This window comes from Acomys russatus, chromosome 2 (genome assembly GCF_903995435.1).
Source record: "Acomys russatus chromosome 2, mAcoRus1.1, whole genome shotgun sequence".
Taxonomy (NCBI): domain Eukaryota; kingdom Metazoa; phylum Chordata; class Mammalia; order Rodentia; family Muridae; genus Acomys; species Acomys russatus.
The window spans coordinates 69,536,518-69,559,872 of NC_067138.1; the positions used below are offsets into that span (position 1 = coordinate 69,536,518).

General features: G+C 45.9%; 1 protein-coding gene across 1 annotated transcript in view; it reads right to left on the reverse strand.

The window, feature by feature from the left end:
- Positions 1 to 23,355, reverse strand: part of Susd1 (sushi domain containing 1) — a 114,910-nt gene that overhangs the window by 88,916 nt on the left and 2,639 nt on the right. Inside the window, exons 2-3 of the mRNA XM_051156403.1 lie at positions 13,510 to 13,623; positions 8,359 to 8,514 (exon numbers count right to left, since the gene is read on the reverse strand). Coding sequence (XP_051012360.1) covers positions 8,359 to 8,514; positions 13,510 to 13,623 — 270 coding nt within the window. The remainder of the gene's footprint in view (positions 1 to 8,358; positions 8,515 to 13,509; positions 13,624 to 23,355) is intronic.

Consider the following 23,355-nt stretch of genomic DNA (forward strand, 5'->3'; position numbering starts at 1 on the left):
CTCCTTTAAAGCCACTAAACTTGAGGGAAATCTCTGGGTGACTGCAGTAAATAATCAGAATACCCTGAACAGTAAATACAATTAAGAAAATAATACATCCATTTTAAAAGGGGGAATTTCTTGGAAAATAGTAAAATCTTGTAAATTGAAAATAAAATATGAATGCCAAAACCAAAAAAACTCAGAAAGGCATTAGACAATAGAGAAGCCACTGTTGAAAAGCAGGTTTGCAAATCCCATTGAAAAAGCTGGTGTGAGACAGAAATCATGAGACAAAAAGCAAAATGTCACAGAGAGAGAGAGACGAAAAAGAGCCAGCGACTGTTGAAGAGAAAATCAAGAAAATAAAGGCGAGACCATGCAAGAGTTCATCTCAAAGTGAGGGAAAAGTCAGCCCTCCTCCCCTCCCCCTGCCGCTGCTGCCGACACACACACACACACACACACACACCATCCCACAAAAGCCATTCTTCTAGGGACAGCAAGTGCAGCAGCACAGTCTGAGAGATGAAACTTGCGCCTGGCCATCAGGGCTCTGGAGTTGTGTTGAGCCCTGCTGGCCTTTTCTAGAGCTCTCTCACCTGGTCTCCTGGGCCCACTCACAATCCTTCCATGCCTTGGGTACAGGGTACCTGCTGCAACCCTGTTCCTACCTTCAGGAAGAAAGACAAGGATGTAGCTGACAGGGAAGATGGTCTTTGATACAAGTACCAGAGCTGCTTCAAAACCCCAGGATAATGAATGGCCAAGTGCAGCAGCCACGTTCTTTAAAAAGCAGTCTTCAGAAGAGGCGAACTACAGAGACAAACGTAGGATCCTGCTTGCCTCAGTCGGCAGGAGGTGGGGAGACAATGGGCTTTGGCGGGAAGATGGAAGATCTTCAAAACTCAGCGGTGTGACAGTGTGGAATTCTATGAACATAATTACCACCACTGCATTGGGCAGTCTAAGTGGGCAGGTGCATTTTAGGATACTTAATGAAGCAGCTGGTGTTAAGAGAGAAAGAGCAAACCAGACAGGTGGTTCACAATCCTAGCATGTGGGAAGCTGAAGCAGGAAGCCCACCGCCACTTCAAGGCCTGCCAGGGCTACTGAGTAAGTTTCAGGTCAGCCTTGGCTACAGATTCCTATGCAGCCTAAAGGAGAAAGGGGAGGAGGGAGAAGGAGGGAGGGGAGGAGGGAGGAGGAGGGAGGGGAGGAGGGAGAAGGAGGGAGGGGAGGAGGGAGAAGGAGGGAGGGGAGGAGGGAGAAGGAGAAAGGGGAGGAGGGAGAAGGAGGGAGGGGAGGAGGGAGAAGGAGGGAGAAGGAGGGAGGGGAAGAGGGAGAAGGAGGGAAGGGAGGAGGGAGAAGGAGGGAGGGGAAGAGAGAGAAGGAGGGAGGGGAGGAGGGAGAAGGAGGGAGGGGAGGAGGGAGAAGGAGGGAGGGGAGGAGGGAGGGGAGAAGGGAAGGGAGGAGGAAGGGAGACACAGACAGATGGATAGACAGACAGGCAGTCAGGCAGGCAGGCAAGACATATACAGCATATCCCAGGATGGATCATCAGAAACACACAGAATTATGTGTGTGTGTGTGTATTACATAAACGGCAGTTGTTAAAAGAAAAGGGGGGAAAAACAGGAAAGCCATTTTGAAATCCATAAATAAGAGGATAAGAAACCTCCTGAGAGATGGAATTGCTCAGCCTGACCCAGGACTTCCTGTCTGGAACACAGGGCGTCCCAGCAACCCGGCAACATTTAGAGTTCCAAGAAAGAGAACAAAGCATTACGCTCTAGCCAAGCAATGAAATGATAGTTCAGAATGCGAATGATTCAGGAATTGTGCCACTCATATTTCTTTTCTAAAAAAGAAGAGCTGAGAAAATCCTCTAGGTAGGAATCAGACCTGAATCGACAGTGTCAAGAAGGGAAGTGGTTGGGGGGGGGGGCGCGAGGGGTTGCTTAGCCGGCAGGGGGCCTGGGCTCGTTCACCAACACTGCAAAGATGGAAGGAGCTTGAAGACACCACTAAGAATGAGGAGGTCTCAAACCAGTCAGACAATGACTGACAACACAATCATGGAACTCGGAGCAGTTGGATGAGAAGATTCTTAAAATGTGAATAATATAAAATAAGACCTAGATCAACTTATTCATTTTTTTGAAGATTTGTTTGTTTGTTTTTATGTGTGTGCTTGTCTGCATGTGTGTGTGCACCGTGAGCGTGCCTGGTGTGCACCGTGAGTGTGCCTGGCGCCTGAGGAAACCAGATAGGGCATCACATATCCTGGGACTGGAGTTACAGATGGTTCTGAGCTGTCGTGTGAGTGCTGGGAATCGAACTCAGGTCCTCTGCAACAGCAACCAGTGCTCTTAACTGTTGAGCCATCCCTCCATCCCCGAGGACAGATTTTAAGAGGATTTTATCCCTGGAGACAGCAACACTTTGACTAGTTCTAGCTTGGCCAGATTTCCTTGCCAGATAGGAACCTGCCCTTACTCTGCCTTTCCTCGCCTCTGCCAATTTAATGAGAAAACCTGATAGTTTACCCAAGCCACTGACAAAGCTGTTCAGCAGACCACAACAGCAGAGACAGCCGCTCCACCTGCTCAAGTAGACAGCTAGAAGAATGTTAAGTGAGAATAAACGCAGGACTTTCCGCTGGACTTCTACATGTGGGTAAGTAGACGGGGTATGGGAAAGGCACGGCACTTCTGGATGCTGACCAACTCTGTAGGAGTCACCACGTCATTATTAGCTTTGTGTACAGTCACTCAACAACCTAATAGCCATAATTGGCATAATTAGTGCTAACAGCAATAATTGCTGCATGCCATCTTCCACATGTCAAGCACTGTCCTACACACTTCACTGTTTTTTAAATACTATATTCATCTAATTTAATTTCCACAATTGCCTGTTTTGAGGTAAGTAAAACAGACAAAGTAGTTAAGCAATTGGTCCAGACAGCAATGGAAAGCCAGAATTTGACACCAGGAACCTGCCTGGAAGTCCATAACCACTCAACCACCATCCAATGCGCAGCATGTATCACTAGTTCTCCATTGCATGGAATCGAAGGCCCAATTAATGGCGTTAATTAACTTCCAATACACCCATCACGTCCAGCTGAGATTACTGTGATATGACTTGAGCTTTTTTTTTTTTTTAAGATTTATTTTTTTGCTTGCCTGTATGTGTGCATACCTCTGTGTGTGTGCCACATGAGTGCAGGCATGCTTGAAGGCCGGCAGAGGATCCTGGATCCCCAGAGCTAGAGTTGCCGGCATTTGTGAGCCATGGAATGTGAGTGCCTGCACCTGAACCCAGGACCTCTGGAAGAGCAACAAATGCTCTTAACCTCTGACCCATCTCTCTAGTCCCATGAGTTTGATCTTTGATCACCTGCTGGCTCATACTGCTTAGAAACTATCCCTTTTCTAGTCCACTCTAGAATCTTGGCTGGTTAACCTTCTCAAGCTTACCCGAATGCCTTCCTCAGATGGGACAGACCCTGTGTCATCACCATGACTTTGCGCTTAATGGTATACTGTGTTTTTGTTGACTATCTGCACTGCTCTTGAGGATGGTAGGCGAACATCTGAGAAATATATAACATTTTAATGATGATAAAAATGATGTAAAATGACCACCTTAACCATTTTTAAGAGTGCAGTGCAGTACAGTGTGCTAGGAACATCCTCAGGGCTGTGCCACAGTCCCCGGCAGCCATCTTTAGGGCTTTTTTCGCCCTGTAAAAAGGAAGCTCTATGCCCATTAGACATTAACACTCCCATGCCCCTCTCTTCCCATGCCCTGGAAAACACTGTCTATTCCCTATCTCTGTAAATTTGACAACTTTGTACTTCAGTAGGATGTTCCCTCAACATTGTGTCCTTAAGTTCATCCACGCTACAGAATACAGTGTAAAGTCGGGGGGTGGGAGGAGAGAGAGAGAGCTAGGACTGAATTTAGACCGTTGCTCATGCTAAGCATATGCCCTACTGTGCCCCGTCCTTCCTTGTTAAAGCTGAACAACACTCTCCAATATGCACTGTCTTTATCCTTCATCCATGGACGAATGGGTGAGCAATGCTGCTATAAACATGGGAATGCAAACACCTTTTTAAAGTTCAATTGTTTGGGGCAAATGCCCTGAAAGTTGAGCCGCAGAACCATGTAGTAATTTTATTTTTAATTTGTGAGAAAATATACTGCTTATTTTTTTTTCCCACTTGGAAATTTTCCTGGGGGAAGCTCTAAGGCAGAAGCAAGGCAAACGGGTGGTTTCCCCACAGAGCACAGGCAGTCTTCGTGGGATTGGCACGTCAAGCCCCAGGAAAGGACGGCAGGAGCAAAGAAGGTCGGGAATGTGGCTCTCTTCCTGCCCTAGAGAATAACCAATACACCTAACCGAGACTGGGAAATGGGTCCGAACCAAGATCTAGGCATGAAGGTGTGAGGGGGACTTGCAGGACACAGGCTTTGGGAGAGAAGTCCCAGGAACTGCTGAATGACAGCACTCTCAGGCTCTCTTTTTGTCTCCTCCTTTTGAGCCTCATCAAAGGCTGAGGGAGTGGGGGACACGATGCTCTAATGCTTCAGGAAATTCCTGTGGCGAGGTCACTGTTGCCAGTTGGGTTGGTACAAAAGACTTGAGGACTCAGAGAGGTCACTCTGAAGTTTTCCACGGTCCCTAGAGAGTCATGCCTACTTGGAGACCCCTGAGTAGGGAAATGACAGACCACCCCCTCCCCCCCGGGAGTCTTCCTCCACATGGGTCTCAGTTCTCAGCACTTACTCTCAGACCACTCTCATGATGCTGTTGCTGAAGGCCTTGCCTCCCGGCCAAGTTTCCACACTTAGGTTTCAAACTGGCCAAATAGCTGAGGTGCCCATTTAACTTATCAAAGCAGACCTGGCCTCCAGGTTCTCCCAGCATCCCTCAGTCTCTACATGTTAGAGGGTCCTCCTGGCTGGCATACCCCACCCCCTACCCTGAACTCTCCAGTCCAAGGAGCTGGGTTGACCTTCCCTATATAATCCACCTATTTTGGTTGCCCTCTGCTGCACCTAGAACCCCTCCCTCATCTCTCCTCTCCTCTCCTTCCCCTCCCCCTCTCCTCACAGGGTCCTGCTCAGTCTGGTCATGTCTACTCTGGACTCTCTCAGATGTCCCGGCCTCTGGCTGTGCTTTCCCATAGATCTACAGTAAACTTTTTCTTCTACCATACATAGAAGCAGTCAGGTCTCCTCTTTCTTTCTTTCTTTCTTTCTTCCTTTCTTTCTTTTTTCCTTTCTTCTTTTCATTCATCCATGACTCGTAAGAGTCACTAAAGGCACATCTCTGGACACCACAACATCTCCTGGTTCTTCAGAATTGTCTGGAATCAGCCCATACAGGAACCACCTGTAGCTCATTGCTCCTGTATCACTGGTGACCTCCAAAGAGGTACGTCTGTCACCAGCTCTTGAGCCTGACTTAAACGCTGCAAATTACAACCGACTGCTGGGAGACAGTTCCTCAGAGTGCAGGAATCGGGCTTCAGGCACTGAGGCTCCAAACAAACACCGGTGTCCCCAAACTTGATCTCCACCCCAACTAGCATGCACTCTGGCAACTGACTGCAACAAGTTGGGATTCTCAGCCCCAACAAGAAAACTCACCCACTGGCTTTTACATGGGGCCCACTAGAGACCTAAGAATGAAAAGTCAGAGGAATGACTGCCACAGAACACAGGCCACTGCAACAGAGCATGACTTTGTAAATATACTAAACCCACTGGATTAAACACATCAAAAGCAGCTGGGTGTGGTGGCACACACCTGTAATCCTGGCACTCAAGAGGCAGAGGCAGGAGGATCTCTGTGAGTTCAAGGCCAGCCTGATTGAGGACAGTCAGGGCTATTACACAGAGAAACCCTGTCTTGAAAAAACAAAAACAAAAAGATAAACACCTCAAAAGAAGGCAAATTGGCAAATATGAATTGTGTATTTATTTTTAAAGGAAAATCACTAAATAGTTGCAAGAAGTAGAATAACTACAGCAGAGCCTTTGTAGGGCTTTGTTCCAGACAGGTTTGGCTGACACCTAGTTGACCCCTGCAGAAAATATTTTCTCCTCCACCTTTCTAACTTGTGCTTGTTTGGTGTGAGGTGCTGGAGATCAAGCCCAGGCTGTTGCTTATGCTAGGTAAAAGGTCTACTGCTAAGTTACAGCCCGAGCTCCGTTCTTCCTTTTCTTTCTTCCTATCTGGTGTGTGTGTGTGTGTGTGTGTGTGTGTGTGTGTGTGTGTCTGTCTGTCTGTCTGTCTGTCTGTGTGAGTGCGTGTGTGTGACTGTGTGTGGTTTGCTTTATTTTCCTTTTGAGGCAGAAACTCACTGTGTAGTGTGTAGTCTGCCTGACCTAGAGCTTGCTATGTAGTGCTGGCTGGCCTGGAACTCACAGAGATCCACCTGTGTCTGCCTCTCAAGTGCTGGGGCTGAAGACACAAACAGTAACACCTGACCATTCTTCTCAACTTTTTTTTTTTTGTAATGGTTTTTCAAGACAGGGAGTTCTGTAGACCTGCCTGGCCTCGAACTCCCATTGATCCACCTGCCTCTGCCTCCCAAGTGCTTCTTCTCAATTTTTAAAAGTTGAATGCAATAGACAGGACATTCTCCAGTTATATGGAGGCCAGCCTGATCTACAGAGTGAGTTCCAGGACAGCCAAGGCTACACAGAAAAAATTCTGTCTCAAAAAACAAAAAAAAAAAAAAAAAAAAAGAAAAGAAAAAGAAAGAAAAAGAAAAAAAGCATTAACATCTCTTCCTTATAATGTGCTTAATTTAATATGGCAACATCAGTTTCAAAACCGCATAGCTACAAAGACAATAAGACAGTGGATACAGCGGGTTCTCCGAGAGAATACATTCATTCTCGCTAAGAACAAGCTGAATATATGAACGAATTCTTCCAGGAGTTTCATCCTGCACAGATCAAGTAGAATGGCAGCGGTCCTACTGTCCTTTCTGGAATCCCTGGAACACCACAAAGCTTTTAAGCAGTCACAGAGCACGCCAAGCATCTCAGAACCAGGAGGAGTTTCTGGCCTCTCCCCTGTGTCACTGTTCAGGGACCTGAGACAGCTGAAGCGCTGTATCAGGACACACTACCTAGAAACCGAGCTCGCCCAGAGTCACTGAATATCAGGAGGGCTTAGCTCATGGCTTCAATCAACACACTTCCAGCGATCTCACTGACAAAATTACTGTGATGCCCAAAGTCACATTCGTCCTTCGTCTGAGTCCTGTGGTGGCAAGCGCCCCCCATGACAGCGCTCAGATCTCCTATGAGGCACAGAGACCCTGGGTGCTTAGTGGGTGTTGTGCTTAGTTACGGAGTGTGTAGCTGGCCCACTGTCCCCAAAGGGCCAGCAAGAGGGCTCACTGGGTAAAGGTGTCAGCCTTTCAAGCCCAATGACCTGAGTTCAATCCCTAGGACCTGCAGCAAAAGAACAGAGCTCCTGAAAATTGTTCTGAGATATTACACACACACACACACACACACTGTGACATACATGTCTATTCTTTCTCTCTCTCTTTCTCTCTCTCCCTCCCTTCCTCCCTCCCGCCCTCTCTCATAAATACACATAATAAAATTCAAATGTTTAAACACATAAAACTAGAAAAACAATACAATAAATTATCAGGTGTCCGCCCTCCAACATCATGAATGATTCAATCACTGTTCACATTTTTAGAAATCATAACACAAAACACTTCACAACAATGTCCAGACTGTTCAGTGCATCTCTCAGCATACTAACATTCTGTGGACCACAATACTACCACCCCACCTGACAATATCTCTTCGCCGGGGTTTCTGTTGCTGTAGTAAAACAGCGTGGCCACGAACAACATGGGAAGGAAAAGGCTTATTTTTATCTTACAACTCTCAGCTCCCATTCCATCCCCGAGGTAAGTCAGGGCAGGAACCTGGAGGCAGGAATTAAAGGGGAAGCCGTGGCGGAGTGCTACTTATTGGCTTCTTCTCCATGGCTTGCTCAGCCTCGCTTCCTTACAACACCCAGGACCACCTGCGGAGGAGTGGCACCACCCACAGTGTGCTGGCCTCTCCCACATCAATCATTAATTAAGGAAGTACGCGACAGGTTTGCCTAAAGGCTAATCTTATAGAGGCTTTTCCCCCCAATTGAGGTTCTCTCTTACTGACACAAAGCTAGCCAACACACAGTATTAGCATTTACTCTCTAACATTGATTGTACTACTCAGTCCTCGTCCACCTCTAAGGCTCTCCACCATGACTCCACCCTCTACCCATCCACTGTTGGGCCATCCCCAAGTGGCCATCTCTGCATCCCCCTTTGGTACCTGCACAGAGAGTGCCATCATTGGGAATGAAGGTCTCGTTGTTGTTTGTGGCCCGGTAGCCTCTGTGGCAAATGCAGTAGAACCCTCCAAGTGTGTTGTGGCAGGATGTGTGGTTCCCACAGATCACAGTGTCTCCAAATTGGCACTCGTCTTTGTCTGCAGATGAATACACAAAAAAAGGATTCGCATAGACGCTGTCCACGCACAGCATGTCTTTTTACCTGGAGTCCTCCGTCAGTGTAGACTAGGGGTCACTAATCTGTGACAGCAGCTTACTGGTCTGTTTCTTTCCTTCCAACATGCTTCCCGGACTCGAAGGAACTGGACAGATTTTATAAGTATGTACCTGGTGTATATGAAGCCACAAGAAAAACACAACCTACCACTCTGGGACTCCCTCTTATTTGAAGATTGACAGCAGGTTACTATTTTAAGTTTTTCACATTCAAGACAAATCGTAAATGGTCGGAGCTGGGAGTGTTTGGGGAAGCCCATGTGCCTAATATTCACAAGGCTGTGGGCTCAATCCCACGAGAGTAATAATATGTTTAAAATAAAGTATCGGTGGGTCAGCTAGGTGGCTCAGAGAATAAACGTGCTTGCCAGAAGCTTGACAACCTTGGTTCCATGGCTAGGATCTAAATACCAGGGAGACAACCAACTCCCAGAAGTTTTCCTCTGACCTCTAAATGTGATTCACCGACACACATGTGTGCACACACACAGATAAAAGGTAATACAGATAAAATGTAAAAGTGTAGAGACTGGGGAGATATCTTGGTGGGTAAAATGATTCCAAATCCCCACACGTACATGAAGTCAGATATGGCAGCACGCACCTGTAATCCCAGTGCGCCTGTGGGGAAATGGGACGGAGACAGGAGAAACCCCAGAAGCAAGATGGCCATTATGCCCTGTGTGCACAGTCACAAGCAACAAGAGACACCATCTTAAACAAAGTGAAAGTGAGGATCCAACACAAGAGGCTGTCCTCTTGATGGTCACATGCACATCCCCACATGAATACACACAAAGACGAGTATGCACATGCGCAAATACATATCATACACACAGAGGAAAATTAATTAGTTTAATTTAATAGAAATTTTATAAGCCAAGGGAAACAAGCTTAGAATAACCCCATTTTCCAACTCAGCCACTTTCTTGGTCTTTTCAGTATTAGAGAATTAATGTTATATTATATATTGTCTAGTTTTATGTCAATGAACGAATGTGTCCTCAGAGGCCAGAGGCATCTGATCCCTTGAAGCTAAAATTACAGGAGGTTTTAAACCATCTGATAGAGCTGCTGGGAACCAAACTCAGGGAGGCAAGAGCAGCACATGCTCTTAGCCACGGAACCATCGCTCCTGCCCCTGGGATGAGTGGTCTACCCAATGATCCAGCTGGAAAATTAGAATGATCAGCTCCCGGGAAACACAATGGGATTAGCATCAAAGCCTCGGAGCGGGGCTCGTACAGGGGCAGGAGACACACTTGCTGTCAGTGACTGTGTGAGCAATGGTGATCACACAGTGTAAAGCAGCTAAACGATGGACAGCCAGCTGAAGGCTGCCGTGAGCGTCATTAACTAAAGACGATGGAAGGGTGAAGTGAATTTAAAGGCTCCATCTCTGACCTGCAGCAGGGGCCGGGAAACTTTCTTTACATCTCATTCATCTCAATATACCTATTGAGAGTCATGGTCATGCATGTTTTTAATGCCTGCACACCTTTAATCTCCAGCACTCAGGAAGGCAGAGGCAAGCACATCTTCGTGAGTTCAAGGCCAACCAGAGCTACATAGAGAAACCTTGTCTCAGCGAAACAAAACAACAACAACAACTTCCCCCCAAAACACACACGCGCACGCACAGGTATGCATGGTGCACTGCTACATGCCAATAAAACACCTCTTGCAAAAACAGACGGGGGGGGGTCATCAGCGACGAACTGCAGTTAATCTTACTAGTTGTTTTTCAGTGTTTTATTTCACTTTGACTTCCTCTAATCAGCCTGTCTCACAATTGTGCGCAGTTCTCCAGAAGACACCCCACCGCCCCGCCCCCAAAATAACCCTTTGGATATTTCTTTTTCTAGTTTTAAATTATAACTTTTTGTTTGTTTGTTTATGTATGTATCTGTGTGTCTGTCTGTCTGTCTGCCTGCCTGCCTGCCTTCGTGGGCACATTCCTGCCGTAGCATGCATGCAGAAGTCAGAGGTCAACTTGCAGGAAGAGGTTCTCTCCTCTGTCACGTGGTTCCAGGAATTGACCTCAAGGTGGTCAGGCTCAAAAGCAAGCACCCTTACCCACCAAACTGTCTCAACAGCCCCCCCTTCTTTTTTTCTCTTTTCTTATGTGACCTCTTCAACTACATTGTTGGAGCTGGAGAGATAGCTCTGCAGTCAGGAGTGCTTGCGGTTTGGTTTAGTTCCCAGCACCCACAGTCAGTTTACAACCACTGTAACTCCAGCTCCAGGGGATCCAATGCCTCCTTCTGGCCTCTACAATCACTCGTGTGTACAAACTCACACTCAAGTACACAGATATACACAAATAAAAAATAAACCAAAGATGTTGTCTTGTTTTTACAGCTTCCAGCTTCAACCTCAGGTTTCACAGGACAGGGCTATGTTGCTAGAGCCAGCACTTTTTAATTTTACAACTGAATCTAGCACACAACTCGAAGGCAAAGCTGTGTTAAGACTTGCCTGGATGATCAGGAAAACTGAGCACTCGAGCCACAGCTAGGTCAAGTGCACAGCTCAGGTGACAAACACCATACAGAGCTTTTAGGCACGAGCCAACCTGTGCCCTGGCCTTTGTCGTTCTTTCTCAGGACATGCCTGTGTCACTTAATTTTCCTCCTGCTATGATAAAACACACAACAAGACAACTTAAAGAAAGGAAAGTTTATTTAGGCTTACCGTTTCAAAGGGATAGAGTCCGTCCTGGCATAGAGGGCATTGCCACAGGCAGCAAACATGGCCGCACAAGAGGAAGCTCAGAGCTCACATCTTCAACCACAAGGATGAAGCAGAGAGAGTAAACTAGAAATAGGGTGCAGCTATAACTGCTCAAAGCCCACCCCCAATGACCTACTTCCTCCAGAAGGGCTGTACCACCTCACCGAAGAACACCACCAACTGGGGACCAAGTGTTCAAATACCCTAGCCTAGAGGGGACATTTCTCACTTAATGTCTCCCTGAAGGTTTTAATTGGGATATTTAGGTTTGTAAAAAAAAAAAAAAAAAAAGGCCTAGAATTCTTAAGTCCTTTGGTACAATGCCATATTATGGAACCTTTGGTGCATGTGCACTGTGCACACAGCAGCACAAGTAGTCAGATAGGCAGTGGCCAGTGGGAACAAATACAGAAATGTTGTAATGCCCTCTCCCCTCCTAAGAGATGCAGCTATTCCTTAAAAGTCAAAGGGAATTCGAGAGTATAACTAGCATGCAGGAGAGGAGAAATCCTTTAGAGCTATGGTTCTCAACCTCCGTAACACTGCAGCCCTTCAACACACTTCCTCATGCTGTGGTGACCCCCAACCATAAAATCATTTTCATCGATACTTCACAACTGGAACTTTGCTGCTGTTATGAAGCATAATGTGGCTATCTGTTTTTCTAATGCTTTTAGGAAACCCCTGTGAAAAGGGTTGTTTGATCTCCCAAGGGGTCTGGACCCACAGGTTGAAAACTGTTACTTCAGAGGACAACATGCCTGACTCCTCAATTCCGACTTCGGTTGTAGTAAAGGATCAGATTCTGCTGGAGAAAGAGTAGGAGAGCAGCAATACTTCTCATGGGAAGAGCCCTCCAAAGTGAGACTGGCCAAAGCATATGCAAGTCCAGCCAGCAGAACCCATATTGGCACAGGACAGCTTTTATCTGTGCAGTGAGTATGACTCACCCAACCTTTGGAATATGACTGTCTGAATGTGGATTTAATTATTATTTTACTTGTTTGTTTGTTTTTTATACACTTTGGCTGTTCTGGAACTCACTCTGTAGACCAGGCTGGCCTTGAACTCAAAGTCCCACCCGTCTCTGCTTCCTGGATGCCAGGATTGAAGGCATGCGCCACCACCGCTGAATTGTTATTTTTCTTTAAGGACTAAAATCAAAAAAAAATTCACATCAGGACAAAGGGCTAAGGAGACAGCTTAGCTGCACAAGCTTGGAAACCTAAGTTCAAAGCCCCCACTAGCAGCCAAGTGAAAAGCCAGACATAGCCAGACCTAGTGGTACACGCCTTTAATTCTTTCACTCAGGAGGCAGAGACTGGTGGGTATCTGTGAGTTTAAGGCCAAACCTGCTCTACATCGTAAGTTCCAGGACAGCCAGGGCTATATATAGAGACCCTGTCTCAAAAACTAAGAAAGAAAGAGAAAGCCTGGCATAGCCGTGGAGAATCATTGGGCCTTCTTGGCTGACAATCTAGCTCCAAGTTCAATGGGAGACCCTGCGCCAAGGTGAACAGTGTCTTCCTCTGGTCTCTACACATGCCCCTCCACACACATATGTGCACACACAAGACGTGCAGCACACACATACTCACACACAAAAATCAACACAAGGCTACAGACACTGTCTATCCACAGCTACAAAGCAAAACTTTTACGGAATATAACAAGGAGGAAACTGAGAAGTTATAGTCACATTTATTACGATTAAATTGTTGTGACATCCTCTCTGAATTCTGCTTGAGTATCAATGATATCTGATTGTTCTAGCACAGAAACCATGAGGGAAAAGAAAAAAAGAACCTTAGCTGCATCTAGTCTAAACAAGTCATCTTAAAGTATTCTTTGAAGTCTTCCCCCAAGAATTAAGAAATGTAATATTTGCTTTTGTTGTTAAGTTAAGCTCAGGAGATAAAACAGACTTCCAATCTGTGTAGGTCAAGGATTTTCCAGAGAGTTCATGTCAACAACATCTAACATGAGGGGTCCTTGCTTAGAAACACCAGAAAAATTATATATCTAAACAATAAAGCCAAGATTTTGTTGTAATTGGCAAAAGCTCATTAAGAAAAACATGTGAACAAAACAATGATGTTTGCCCTACATGGACACCGACTCTAAAACTGGAGTACCTTTGGTTTTTATTCAAATTTTCAGTTTAACCCACTGCCGAAACTTACCAACACACCGTGTCCTCCCGTTGCCCCAGAACCCATAGTTGCAGATGCAGATCCACGTCCCTTCCTTTTGCTGGCATGTGGCATGTTCGTGGCAAGTGGCACAGACGTCTAAATCTGAGTCAGAAATCATAGCGTTTCAGAAACAGGAAGTCAAAGGTGAGAATGTTTAGTCAACGCGCGTGCATCAGAGAACTAAACCTTGAAGACCAAAATAAAACAGGTCAAGTTCGAATCCCATCCGTAGACTCAGAAGTGACTCACTGTCCACAAAAGACAATGCAAAGTCCTCTGTCAATCAACGCTCTTCACCAATTGTCTTCCTCACCAGCTCCTCCAGCTTCCTGTTCCTAAGCAACTACACGATACCTTCCAGGCAGAAGGGACAACCACCCTTTCCTGATAGGCCTTTACTATCCTCCTCACCATAGTCAGGATGCTCTCCTCACCTGGAACGCCTACCTGTGCCCTCTTCTCTACCTGTCTGGTACCCACCCTTATCTTCGGGAGCCAGCCAGAATGTCTCATTCTTTCTGAAGCCTTCCCTATTCCTAAGGAAAGGTGTACACATCTTCTAATCTCCCATAAAACATGTAGACTCCCCAGCATTTGGGGAGGCAGATTTCTGTGAGTTCAAAGCCAGCTTGGTCTACAAATTCAGTCTAAGAGAGCCAAGGCTACACAGAGAAACCCTGTCTTGAAAAAAAAAACCAAACAAGTAAAGAATATGGTCGCCAGGCATGGTGATGGTGGTGGTGTGTGACTGTAATCTCAGCACTCAGGGAGATCTGTCTGGGTTCAAGGCCAGACTGGTCTACTAAGCAAGTCCGGGCCAGCCAAGGCTACACAGAGAAACCCTGTTTCAAAATGAAAAAAAAAAAAAAAGCACACTCCCATAATAAGCACATTAATCTCTCTCTTTTTTTTTTTTTTTTTTTTTTTGCACATTAATCTCTTGCTATGCTTAATCGTATTTTAGGATTTACGAATGAGCAACCGAAGGATAAGGGTATGACATTTGTCCAGTATGTTTTTATACCCTGATATAGACACTCAGCATATTTTTATTGATTGGAAAAAGAGATCTAAAATGGGCCTGGAGAGATGGTTCAGAGGTTAAGAGCACTGGCTGTTTTTCCATAGGACCCATGTTCAATTCCTACCACTCATATGGTGGGTCACAAACATCTGTAACTTCAGTCTCAGCAGATCCAATGGCTCATCCCATCTTCTGGCCTTTATGAACACTATACACACTTGGTGTACAGGCATACATGCAAACAAAACACCCATATCTAGCAGATAAATCTAAAATGTGACTTGTTACAGCTCAAAAGCAAACACAGGAGAGAAGACCACCTCTCCTCTCCCTCCCTCCCTTCCCCTCCCTATTCCTCCCTTTATGGAAAAGTGTGTTTAAGATATCAAGGAAACAACCACTGAGGCCCAACAGGAAGGCCAGACCCCAATTACTTAGACAAACAACAGAAATATTTGAGGCTAAACATCTTAAAACCTCTACATTTACCAAATGGCGATATGTGACCTGAGATCAAACAAGAATCTCCACTCAGGGCTGTGGAGAGTATTGAGTTTCGTGGCCGGGTCTCTGTAATTTCAGGAGTGGCCTAGTAAAGAGAATGTTCCAGAGTTGAATTTCAGCCTTGTTTTGGCCTCACCCTTACCCAGATAATACAGCCTAGCCCTCGGGCTGCTCCAGGCGTGAGACCAACAGAAACTGGGAGACTCCTAAATACTATTAATCATGTTTCTTGCTTTTGTTTTTTATTTTACTAACAAAAGACAACATATTCAAGGCCAGCCTGGGCTACCTGAGATCCTATCAAACAAATGCCAAAAAATAAATACAAATAAAATCAAAGATAACATAGAAAGGAACACAAATCACTAATGGTTACTGATACCAAATTAACCATGAAATAGCTATAAATATCTCATGACCACAGAAAGTTGTTTAAAAAAAATTTTTTTTTAATTGGAGATATATCATCTGGCCATCATGTAATAATGGAATTAAATTTCAAAGCAAAAGCTATGTGCAGCTTCCTCAAGAGAAACTCTCTTATGCAACACTCCCCTACAGTATTCTTTAGACCAAGATAAGGAATGCCCACTTGATGGCAGATATAAAAGCTTACCGCAGAAAATTTGAATTTGCTATGTTTTTGTATTTAAAAAGCAAGACTTTTTAAAAAGCAAGCAATCACAGAAGAGAGCTAAATTTTTCATGAAAGAAATTCGAGGAAGCAAAAAAAGAAAATAGGGGTTTAAATTTTTAAAAATGCTTTTAAAAGATTAGTTTTAAAGACAAAAGAAAGATTTCTGGGTAAATGCTGAGGGTTTCAAATACTTCCAACCCCATTACACCTAAAAGAAAAGAAAGAAAGAAAGAAAGACAGAAAGATTAGAAAGGTATAGGTCTTTCTGTGTGTGTGTGTGTGTGTGTGTGTGTGTGGTGTGGGTGGGTGTGCTTACACCTATATGTAGGAAGCCCTATTCCCATTTTTCTGAGAAAGAGCCAGATAGCTTTCCAAAGTGGTTGTACTAGTTTGCATTCCCACCAGCAATGAAGGAGTGTTCCTCTCTCTCCACATCCTCGCCAACATGTGGTGTCATTTGAGTTTTTGATCTTAGCCATTCTGATGGGTGTAAGATGGAATCTCAGTGTCGTTTTGATTTGCATTTCTTTGATGACTAATGAGGACGAGCATTTCTTTAAGTGTTTCTCGGCCATTTGATATTCCTCTGTTGAGAATTCTCTGTTAAGTTCCAAGCCCCATTTCGCAATTGGGTTGTTTGGTTTTGTGGTGTTTAATTTCTTGAGTTCTTTATATATTTTGGATATTAAACCTTTGTCAGATGAAGGGTTGGTGAAGATCTTTTCCCAGTCTGTAGGCTGTCGCTTTGTTCTGTTGACAGTGTCTTTGGCCTCACAGAAGCCTCTCAGCCTCATGAGGTCCCATTTATTAACTGTTGACATCCTCAAGACCCAGCTATCCCACTCCTTGGAATATACCCAGAAAATGCCCTACCACCCAACAGGGACATATGCTCAACCATGTTCATAGCTGCTTTATACATAATAGCCAGAACATGGAAACAGCCGAAGTGTCCCTCAGTAGAAGAATGGACTAAGAAACTGTGGTACATTTACACTATGGAATACTACTCAGCTATTAAAAACAAGGATTCCCGAAATTTGTGGACAAATGGATTGATCTAGAAATTATCATAATGAGTGAGTTCACCCAGAAGCAAAAATAGACAAATGGTATATACTCACTTATATCAAAACACTAGTCCAAGGGATACGTCCCATGAAAAACTTTACTTACCAAGAAAGTAGGTCAGAGGAGAGGACATCCTATTGAGACTTTAGGCGAGAGTAGCATGGAAGAATGGGGAAATAGTAGGATCCATAGGGTCCTGGAAACCTACAAGAAGAACTTTATGACAGGCAGATCTGGGTCCAGGGGTCCTCCTCAAACTAAGGCACCAGCCAAGGAGAATATAGGCAATAAACTTCGAACCCCTACCAAGACCTAGCCAACGAACAGGATATTCTCCACTGTTGAGTGGAGAGTGAAATCTGACTCTCACACGAACTCTGGTGCCCCTTTTCTGACCATGTCCCCTGGATGGGGAGGCCTGGCGGCACTCAGAGGAAGGATAGCAAGTTACCAAGAAGAGACTTGATACCCTATGAGCATATACAGGGGAAGGAGGTCCCCCTCAGTCACAGTCATAGGGGAGGGGAGAAGGGGGGAAGTGGGAGGGAATGGGAGGAAACAGGGGAAGGGCTAACAATCGAGATGTAATATGAATAAATTAATAAAAAAATAAAAATTAAAAAAATAAAAACAAAAATCCTGCTCTTAAAAAAAAAAAGAAAAGAAAAGAAAGCTAAAGGCCAGCCTTGTAATCATTCCCCAGGCATTGTCTGCATGTTCTGGTTTGTTTTTGACACAGGATCTCTCACTGCCCTGGAGCTCACCAAGCATGCTAGGCTGGCTGTCTAGTGAGCCCAAGGCATCTCCACTCCCCAGCCCCTAAAAGCATAAATCTTACAATAGATGCTGATGGAAGACAAAGGGTGTTATCAAGAGCTCAGATGGGAAAGAGACCAATGCATCGCAATTGCTTTGCAGAGAGGAAGCAACAGAGTCCCTAGGCACCTAGAGAGACAGGCATAAGAAGCTGGAATGGACGGCCCAGGGCTTGTGCTTGAGCAGGTGCAGTTCTTGCTTTGTCTCTCTTTTTGATGGTGCTTGGGATGGAACCCTGGCCTCCCTCAGGCTGATCACATGCTATGCCACGGAGCCCCACCCCCAGCCAGAGCGAACAGTTCAGTAAGGAGTAATGACCCAAATCCTTTCCCGGATGCTGATACATGATGGAGTTGGCTTTAAAAAAATCATCTAGCCAATGGACAGGACATTCTTCACAGTTGAGTGGAGAGTGGGGTCTGACTTTCACACAAACCCTGGTGCCCCATATTTGACCACGTCCCCTGGATGGGAAGGCCTGGTGGCACTCAGAGGAAGGATGGCAGGCTACCAAGAAGAGACTTGCTACCCTATGAGCATATACAGAGGGAGAAGTTCCCCCTCAGTCACAGTCATAGGGGAGGGGAGTAAGGGGTAAATGAGAGGGAGGGAGGATTGGGAGGATACAAGGGATGGGATAACAATTGAGATGTAAAATGAATAAATTAATAAACTATATTAAAAAATCAGATCTTGGTGGAAAAGAAGGGGAAGCAGTCTATCTGGATGAGACCTGATAGGCTGCGGACACATGGTGGGGGAGGAGGTCTAGGGGAGGGGAATAGGATGAAAGAGGGAGGGTGGGGGGAAATGGGAAGATACAAGCAAGGGGATAACAATAGGGATGTAATGTGAATAAATTATAATAAAAAGTGAACTTTTAAAAATGAGAAAATATGCAAAATACTTATAAAGAAAAAAAAAATCAGATGCCAGGCATGATGGTGCACACCTTTAATCCCAGCACTCAAGAGGCAGAGGCAGGTGGATCTCTGTGAGTTCGAGGCCAGCCTGGTCTACAAAGAGAGTTCCAGGACAGCCAAGGTTACACATAGAGACCCTGTCTCAAAAAGAGAGAGACAGAGAGAGACAGAGACAGAGAGACAGAGAGAGAGAGAAAGAAAGAAAGAAAGAAAGAAAGAAAGAAAGAAAGAAAGAAAGAAAAAAAGACTCCAGATCAGAGAGGTCACAGGCAGAGCAGGAGAAAGTGCCCCCCAAATCCATTTAACCATTTTAATAGATTAACCCCTTATCACACAGCATTGTAAAACCAGGCCAGTTCCTTTTGCAGTATCTAATGCCACTGTTATGAGATGTACCTCCTGCAGACCTTGTTATATAAATAGTTACCCATTCCATGTGAAAGGAAATTGAAGGGGAGGAAAATGAGAAAAAAAAAACAAATCAAAGGCTGAAGAACTGGTTCAGCGATTAAGGACATTTTCTACTCTTGTCGAGGCCCAGAGTTTGACTCCCAGCACCCATATCCGGCAGCTCAGTTAGTAGAGTGCCTTCCTAGCATACTTGAAGCCCCGTGTTTCATCCCCAGTGTCACTTAAAAGCAGGTATTCATGCTGCAGTCCCAGCACTCAGGAGGGGGAGGCAGGAAGATCCAATGCTTAAGGCCATAGGGTTCAAAACCAGCCTTTGTTTTAAGAGAACTTGTATCAGAAGAGGAGGCAGAAGAGGAAGAGGAGGGAGAGGAGGAGGTAGTGGTGGTGGAGGAAAAGAATAAATGGAGAAAGAAGAGATGAGAAATGCAAATGTTAAGTGTATTTTAAAGCACTATCAAATTAAGAGAAATCACACAAATATGTCCTCGCCCATATATCTTATTGTTTCTAGAGCAGCTGAGAAAGGCGCAATGCATAGTGTTTATGAAGCCATTTGCTAGTTGGGTTAGCCTTGTTCATCTCTACGCAGCTGCTTCCCATGAGCCTGTAAAATGAAGATGGCATCAAACCCATCTCACGGTTTCTGTGACGACTGCAGAATAAATGAGTTAGTATGGGGAAAGTTATCAGAACATGCCCACTCAACACTGTAATAATCTCTTAACTTCTAGTAACAGGGACCAGCACTGAGGGTTAACCAGTTGACAAACAGTTACACTAACAGGGGGGCGGGGGGAGCAGTGGATGACGCTTGGTGCAGAAGTCCAAACCAAGACCTATCTAGGCATGGACCGGCAGACCCTGCAAAGCATATCTACGAATTCATTCCCTGCCTCCCCTTCTGAGCACAGCTGGAGGTTCAACTTCAGAGCCCTCTCAACCCTCCTGTCCACAGCAGCCAGGAAAATCTATACCCCAGCCCCAGCAAGCCCTCTCGCTCTTTAACACACCAGCTGTCTTAGTTAGGATGTCTGCCGCTATGATAAAATATCATGACCGGAAGCAACTCGGAAAGGATTTATTACATCTACCAGCTTGTGGTTCATCATCCAGGAAGGTCAGGACAGGAACACAAGGCAGAAAGAGAAACAGACGCCATGAAGGAATGCTGCTTGCTGGCTTGCTCCTCGTGGCTTGCTCAGCCTATTCTCTCACACTATTCAGAACCACCTGCCCAGGAACAACACAGTCCATAGTGGGTGGAGCCCTTCAGCATCAATCATGAATACAGCAAATATCCCATGGACTCGCCTACAGGCCAATCTGATGGAGGTGTTTTCTCAATGAAGATCACCTCTTCCCAGATACCTGTAGGTTTGTGTCAAACTGGCAAAAACCCAGCCAGCACAGCAGATCCTTAACCACATCTGAAATGAGCCTGCCTGGAACACGAAGAGGTGCTGTTCTCAGTCAAGGGCAGAAAGGAGTTTGCCGGAGGCCTTGAACTTCACATCTCTCTGTACTCACGTAACTCCAGCCAGCCCCGCAGGGCCACACAAACCCGGCAAACTCACTGCAGAACCTTCTTGAGAGTCCCTTCCCCAAACTTATGAAGACACATGTAAATACATTAAACAACCAAATGGGGGCCCAATAGAGTCCAAAACTCAGAAAGAAAGAAAAAAAATGTCTAGAATCAAGTCTAGAATAATATATACCAAATGGCAGTGTTCCTAAGAAAGTACATCAAATTCCAGAGATAGAACCCAGGAACCCAAGAAATATATTCTCTCCTCTCCTGCATCCTTAACAGAAACAGAAAGAAAGAAAGAAAGAAAGACCCAAAGAAACAAAGAAAAGAAACAGAAAACCAAGGCCTCTCCTTTAGTCAAATGCATTTCACAGTCTTCACCCTAGCCAGAGTCTCTACTTTAGATGGATTCAAGCCAGAAGGTTCTTTCTCCCACGCCAAGTGATCATCAAACAATCTGAAGCCTGTACCCCTCACCCACTAGCCCCACTAACTCTGGTCATTCAGAACCCTTAGCCTTTCCTTGTGTAAAATGTTTCCAGGAGCCATGGCTTCCTTTGGCCATCTCCAGTTCACTTTCTTGTCTGACCAAGGTCAATCCACAGTGGACTTGACACCTGGCCTCCAGGCCCAAACCAAATCCACATTAACTATAGCCGGTATCCCAATCCCGACTCTGAGCCTGGAGTTAAACAGCCATTGGTTTGGGACCCACCCTTAAATTCATGTCCAGCAGTCACCTGCTTCTGCCATTCAGTTCTTCTCTCCATCCCAGTGGTGGCCTCACCCCTGACCCCTTCTCCAGCAGGCTGTGAACTTTTTTTTTTTAGTTTTGGTGGTGTTGGATGTGGGACCGAGGGCCTTTCAAATACTAGGCAAGCACCCAACCACACTGAGGTACACCCCAGCCCTGTGCACTGTTTGTAAGTCCGACAGACAGCTTGTTGGCTGGTGCCGCAGACACCAACCAGGGAGCTCATCTTAGATTTGACCAGAAGACCAGGGACAGGCACAGGGTCAAGTCCCTGGGAAGGCAAGGCACAGGGGAAGGCCTTCATTAAGTCTCAACTAATGCCTCGCCTTAAGCAACTTTCTACCACTCTAAAACCATCCACTCTCTCCAACTCTCCTGCCTCCCTCATGTCCACTATGCTGCTGCCCCTCATGAAGACAGAGCGGGGACCACACCTAGGAAACACACGCGGCAGGTGCACTTCACACATGGAGGGCTTTCCCCAGTCCTAGCCACCATTCCTTCAGTATGACCCCTTTGGTTCTGCCCTTCCCCCTGGCCTTCCTGAACCCAGCCATGCCTGAGCCAACAAGTACCTCAGCCGCTCCCAGACCCAGAGCGAAGCCACAGAAAGGTTGAGAACAGGACAGACTGGTTCTGCCCTTCCTCCCCCACTCTGGAATCCCCTGGGGCCAGCACCCCACACGCCCACCACACCTTCCTGCTCCCTAGTTTATGTTTCCCCACTTCCTGCAGATTCAGGCTTCAGCTCACACGCCCCCCCCCCCGCCCAAAAACATCTTCCACCAGTTAAATGTAACTCAGCTCAAGCCACTAGCAAGGGAATCTACAGGTCTGACCGAACGAGATGCTAGGATTGGCAGCAGGCACCTATAATCTAGCACTTGGGAAACCGAGGCAGAATTGGGAGTTTGAAGCCAACCATGCCTACAGTGGAAGAACCTGTCTCAAGAAAAAAGTACAGATGATGGTGACGGACTCCTTTGCTACAGCCAGGAGTTGGCTGGTTACTATTTGGGTGGTCCCCATTTGCTCCCACGTCACATTTGCAATAGCATAGTCACATTCAACATGTACACCAATAGAGGTGTAGTCATGGCTTCAAAGAGAAGCAGACAGTGCTCAATGGCCTCTCAGTAAGTGAGAGCAGCTAGTCTGGTTCTGAAATAGGAACAGCACGCATGGAGTAAATGCCAGCAGGAGAAGGAAACAGCGGCTTCTTGGCCTCCCCTTCCTGTGATGAATTTCTCCCACTTGCAGGCCAGCTTTACAAGACTCTGTTAAACATCTTGTCCGCTCTTGTAGATTTCCACCTCTCCCAGCTGAATAATGGCTGCTGGTCCATCATGTGAGTGGGCGGGACTAACTCTTCCCGGAATCCTACACTGGCCTGACCAGCGCAACTGAGGGGTGCCCTCCAGTCCCTCCTAACTTCTCAGAGCAATACTGCGTTGTCAGCCAGAGTCACCAAGGGCTTTTTCTCAGCATGCCGTGAGCTCTGGCTCCTGGTTTCCTCAGTACCATAGGAGCCCAGGTGTTTTATCTATGTGGCTGCTGCATCTTTCTCCCTCTCTTGCACCAGCCATTTAAACTAGCTCCGCCCCCAAGAACCCATCCTTGAGCTGGGCACAGTGGAATAGTGGAACTCGCCTGTGACTCCCCACACCTAAGGCTGGGGCAGGAGGACCCGTTCACTCTCACAGTTTCTATCTTTGGGAAAGGAGTTGGTTTTTTTGTTTTGTTTTGGTTTGGTTTTGGTTTTGGGGGGTTGTTTTGTTTTGTTTTGTTTTTGTATCTTTGTAGAACTAAGGAGAGGTGCTCAATGAGGAGGCAGCCCTGACTTCATTTCCCCAAATCACTTCACACCTTCCAGGTGGGCTAGAGGTGTGGCTCGGTCGTGAAGTGCATGCTGAGGTGCAAGAGCCTGACTTCAATCCACAGCACCAAGAGCATCTGAGAAAGAAAGTGTAGCTAGAGTGACTGCTATGTTCAGGCATCTTAGCCTAATAATTCAGTGGGCCACACTTGATACTTGCCTAGGCTAGAGTCTTTATACAGATCCCAAAACAGGCTTCAATTATCTACAGGTTTTTATTTACACTCTCGTGGGAGACTGTGCTGGCTAGTTTTATGTCAGCTTGACACAAATTACAGTCATTTTGG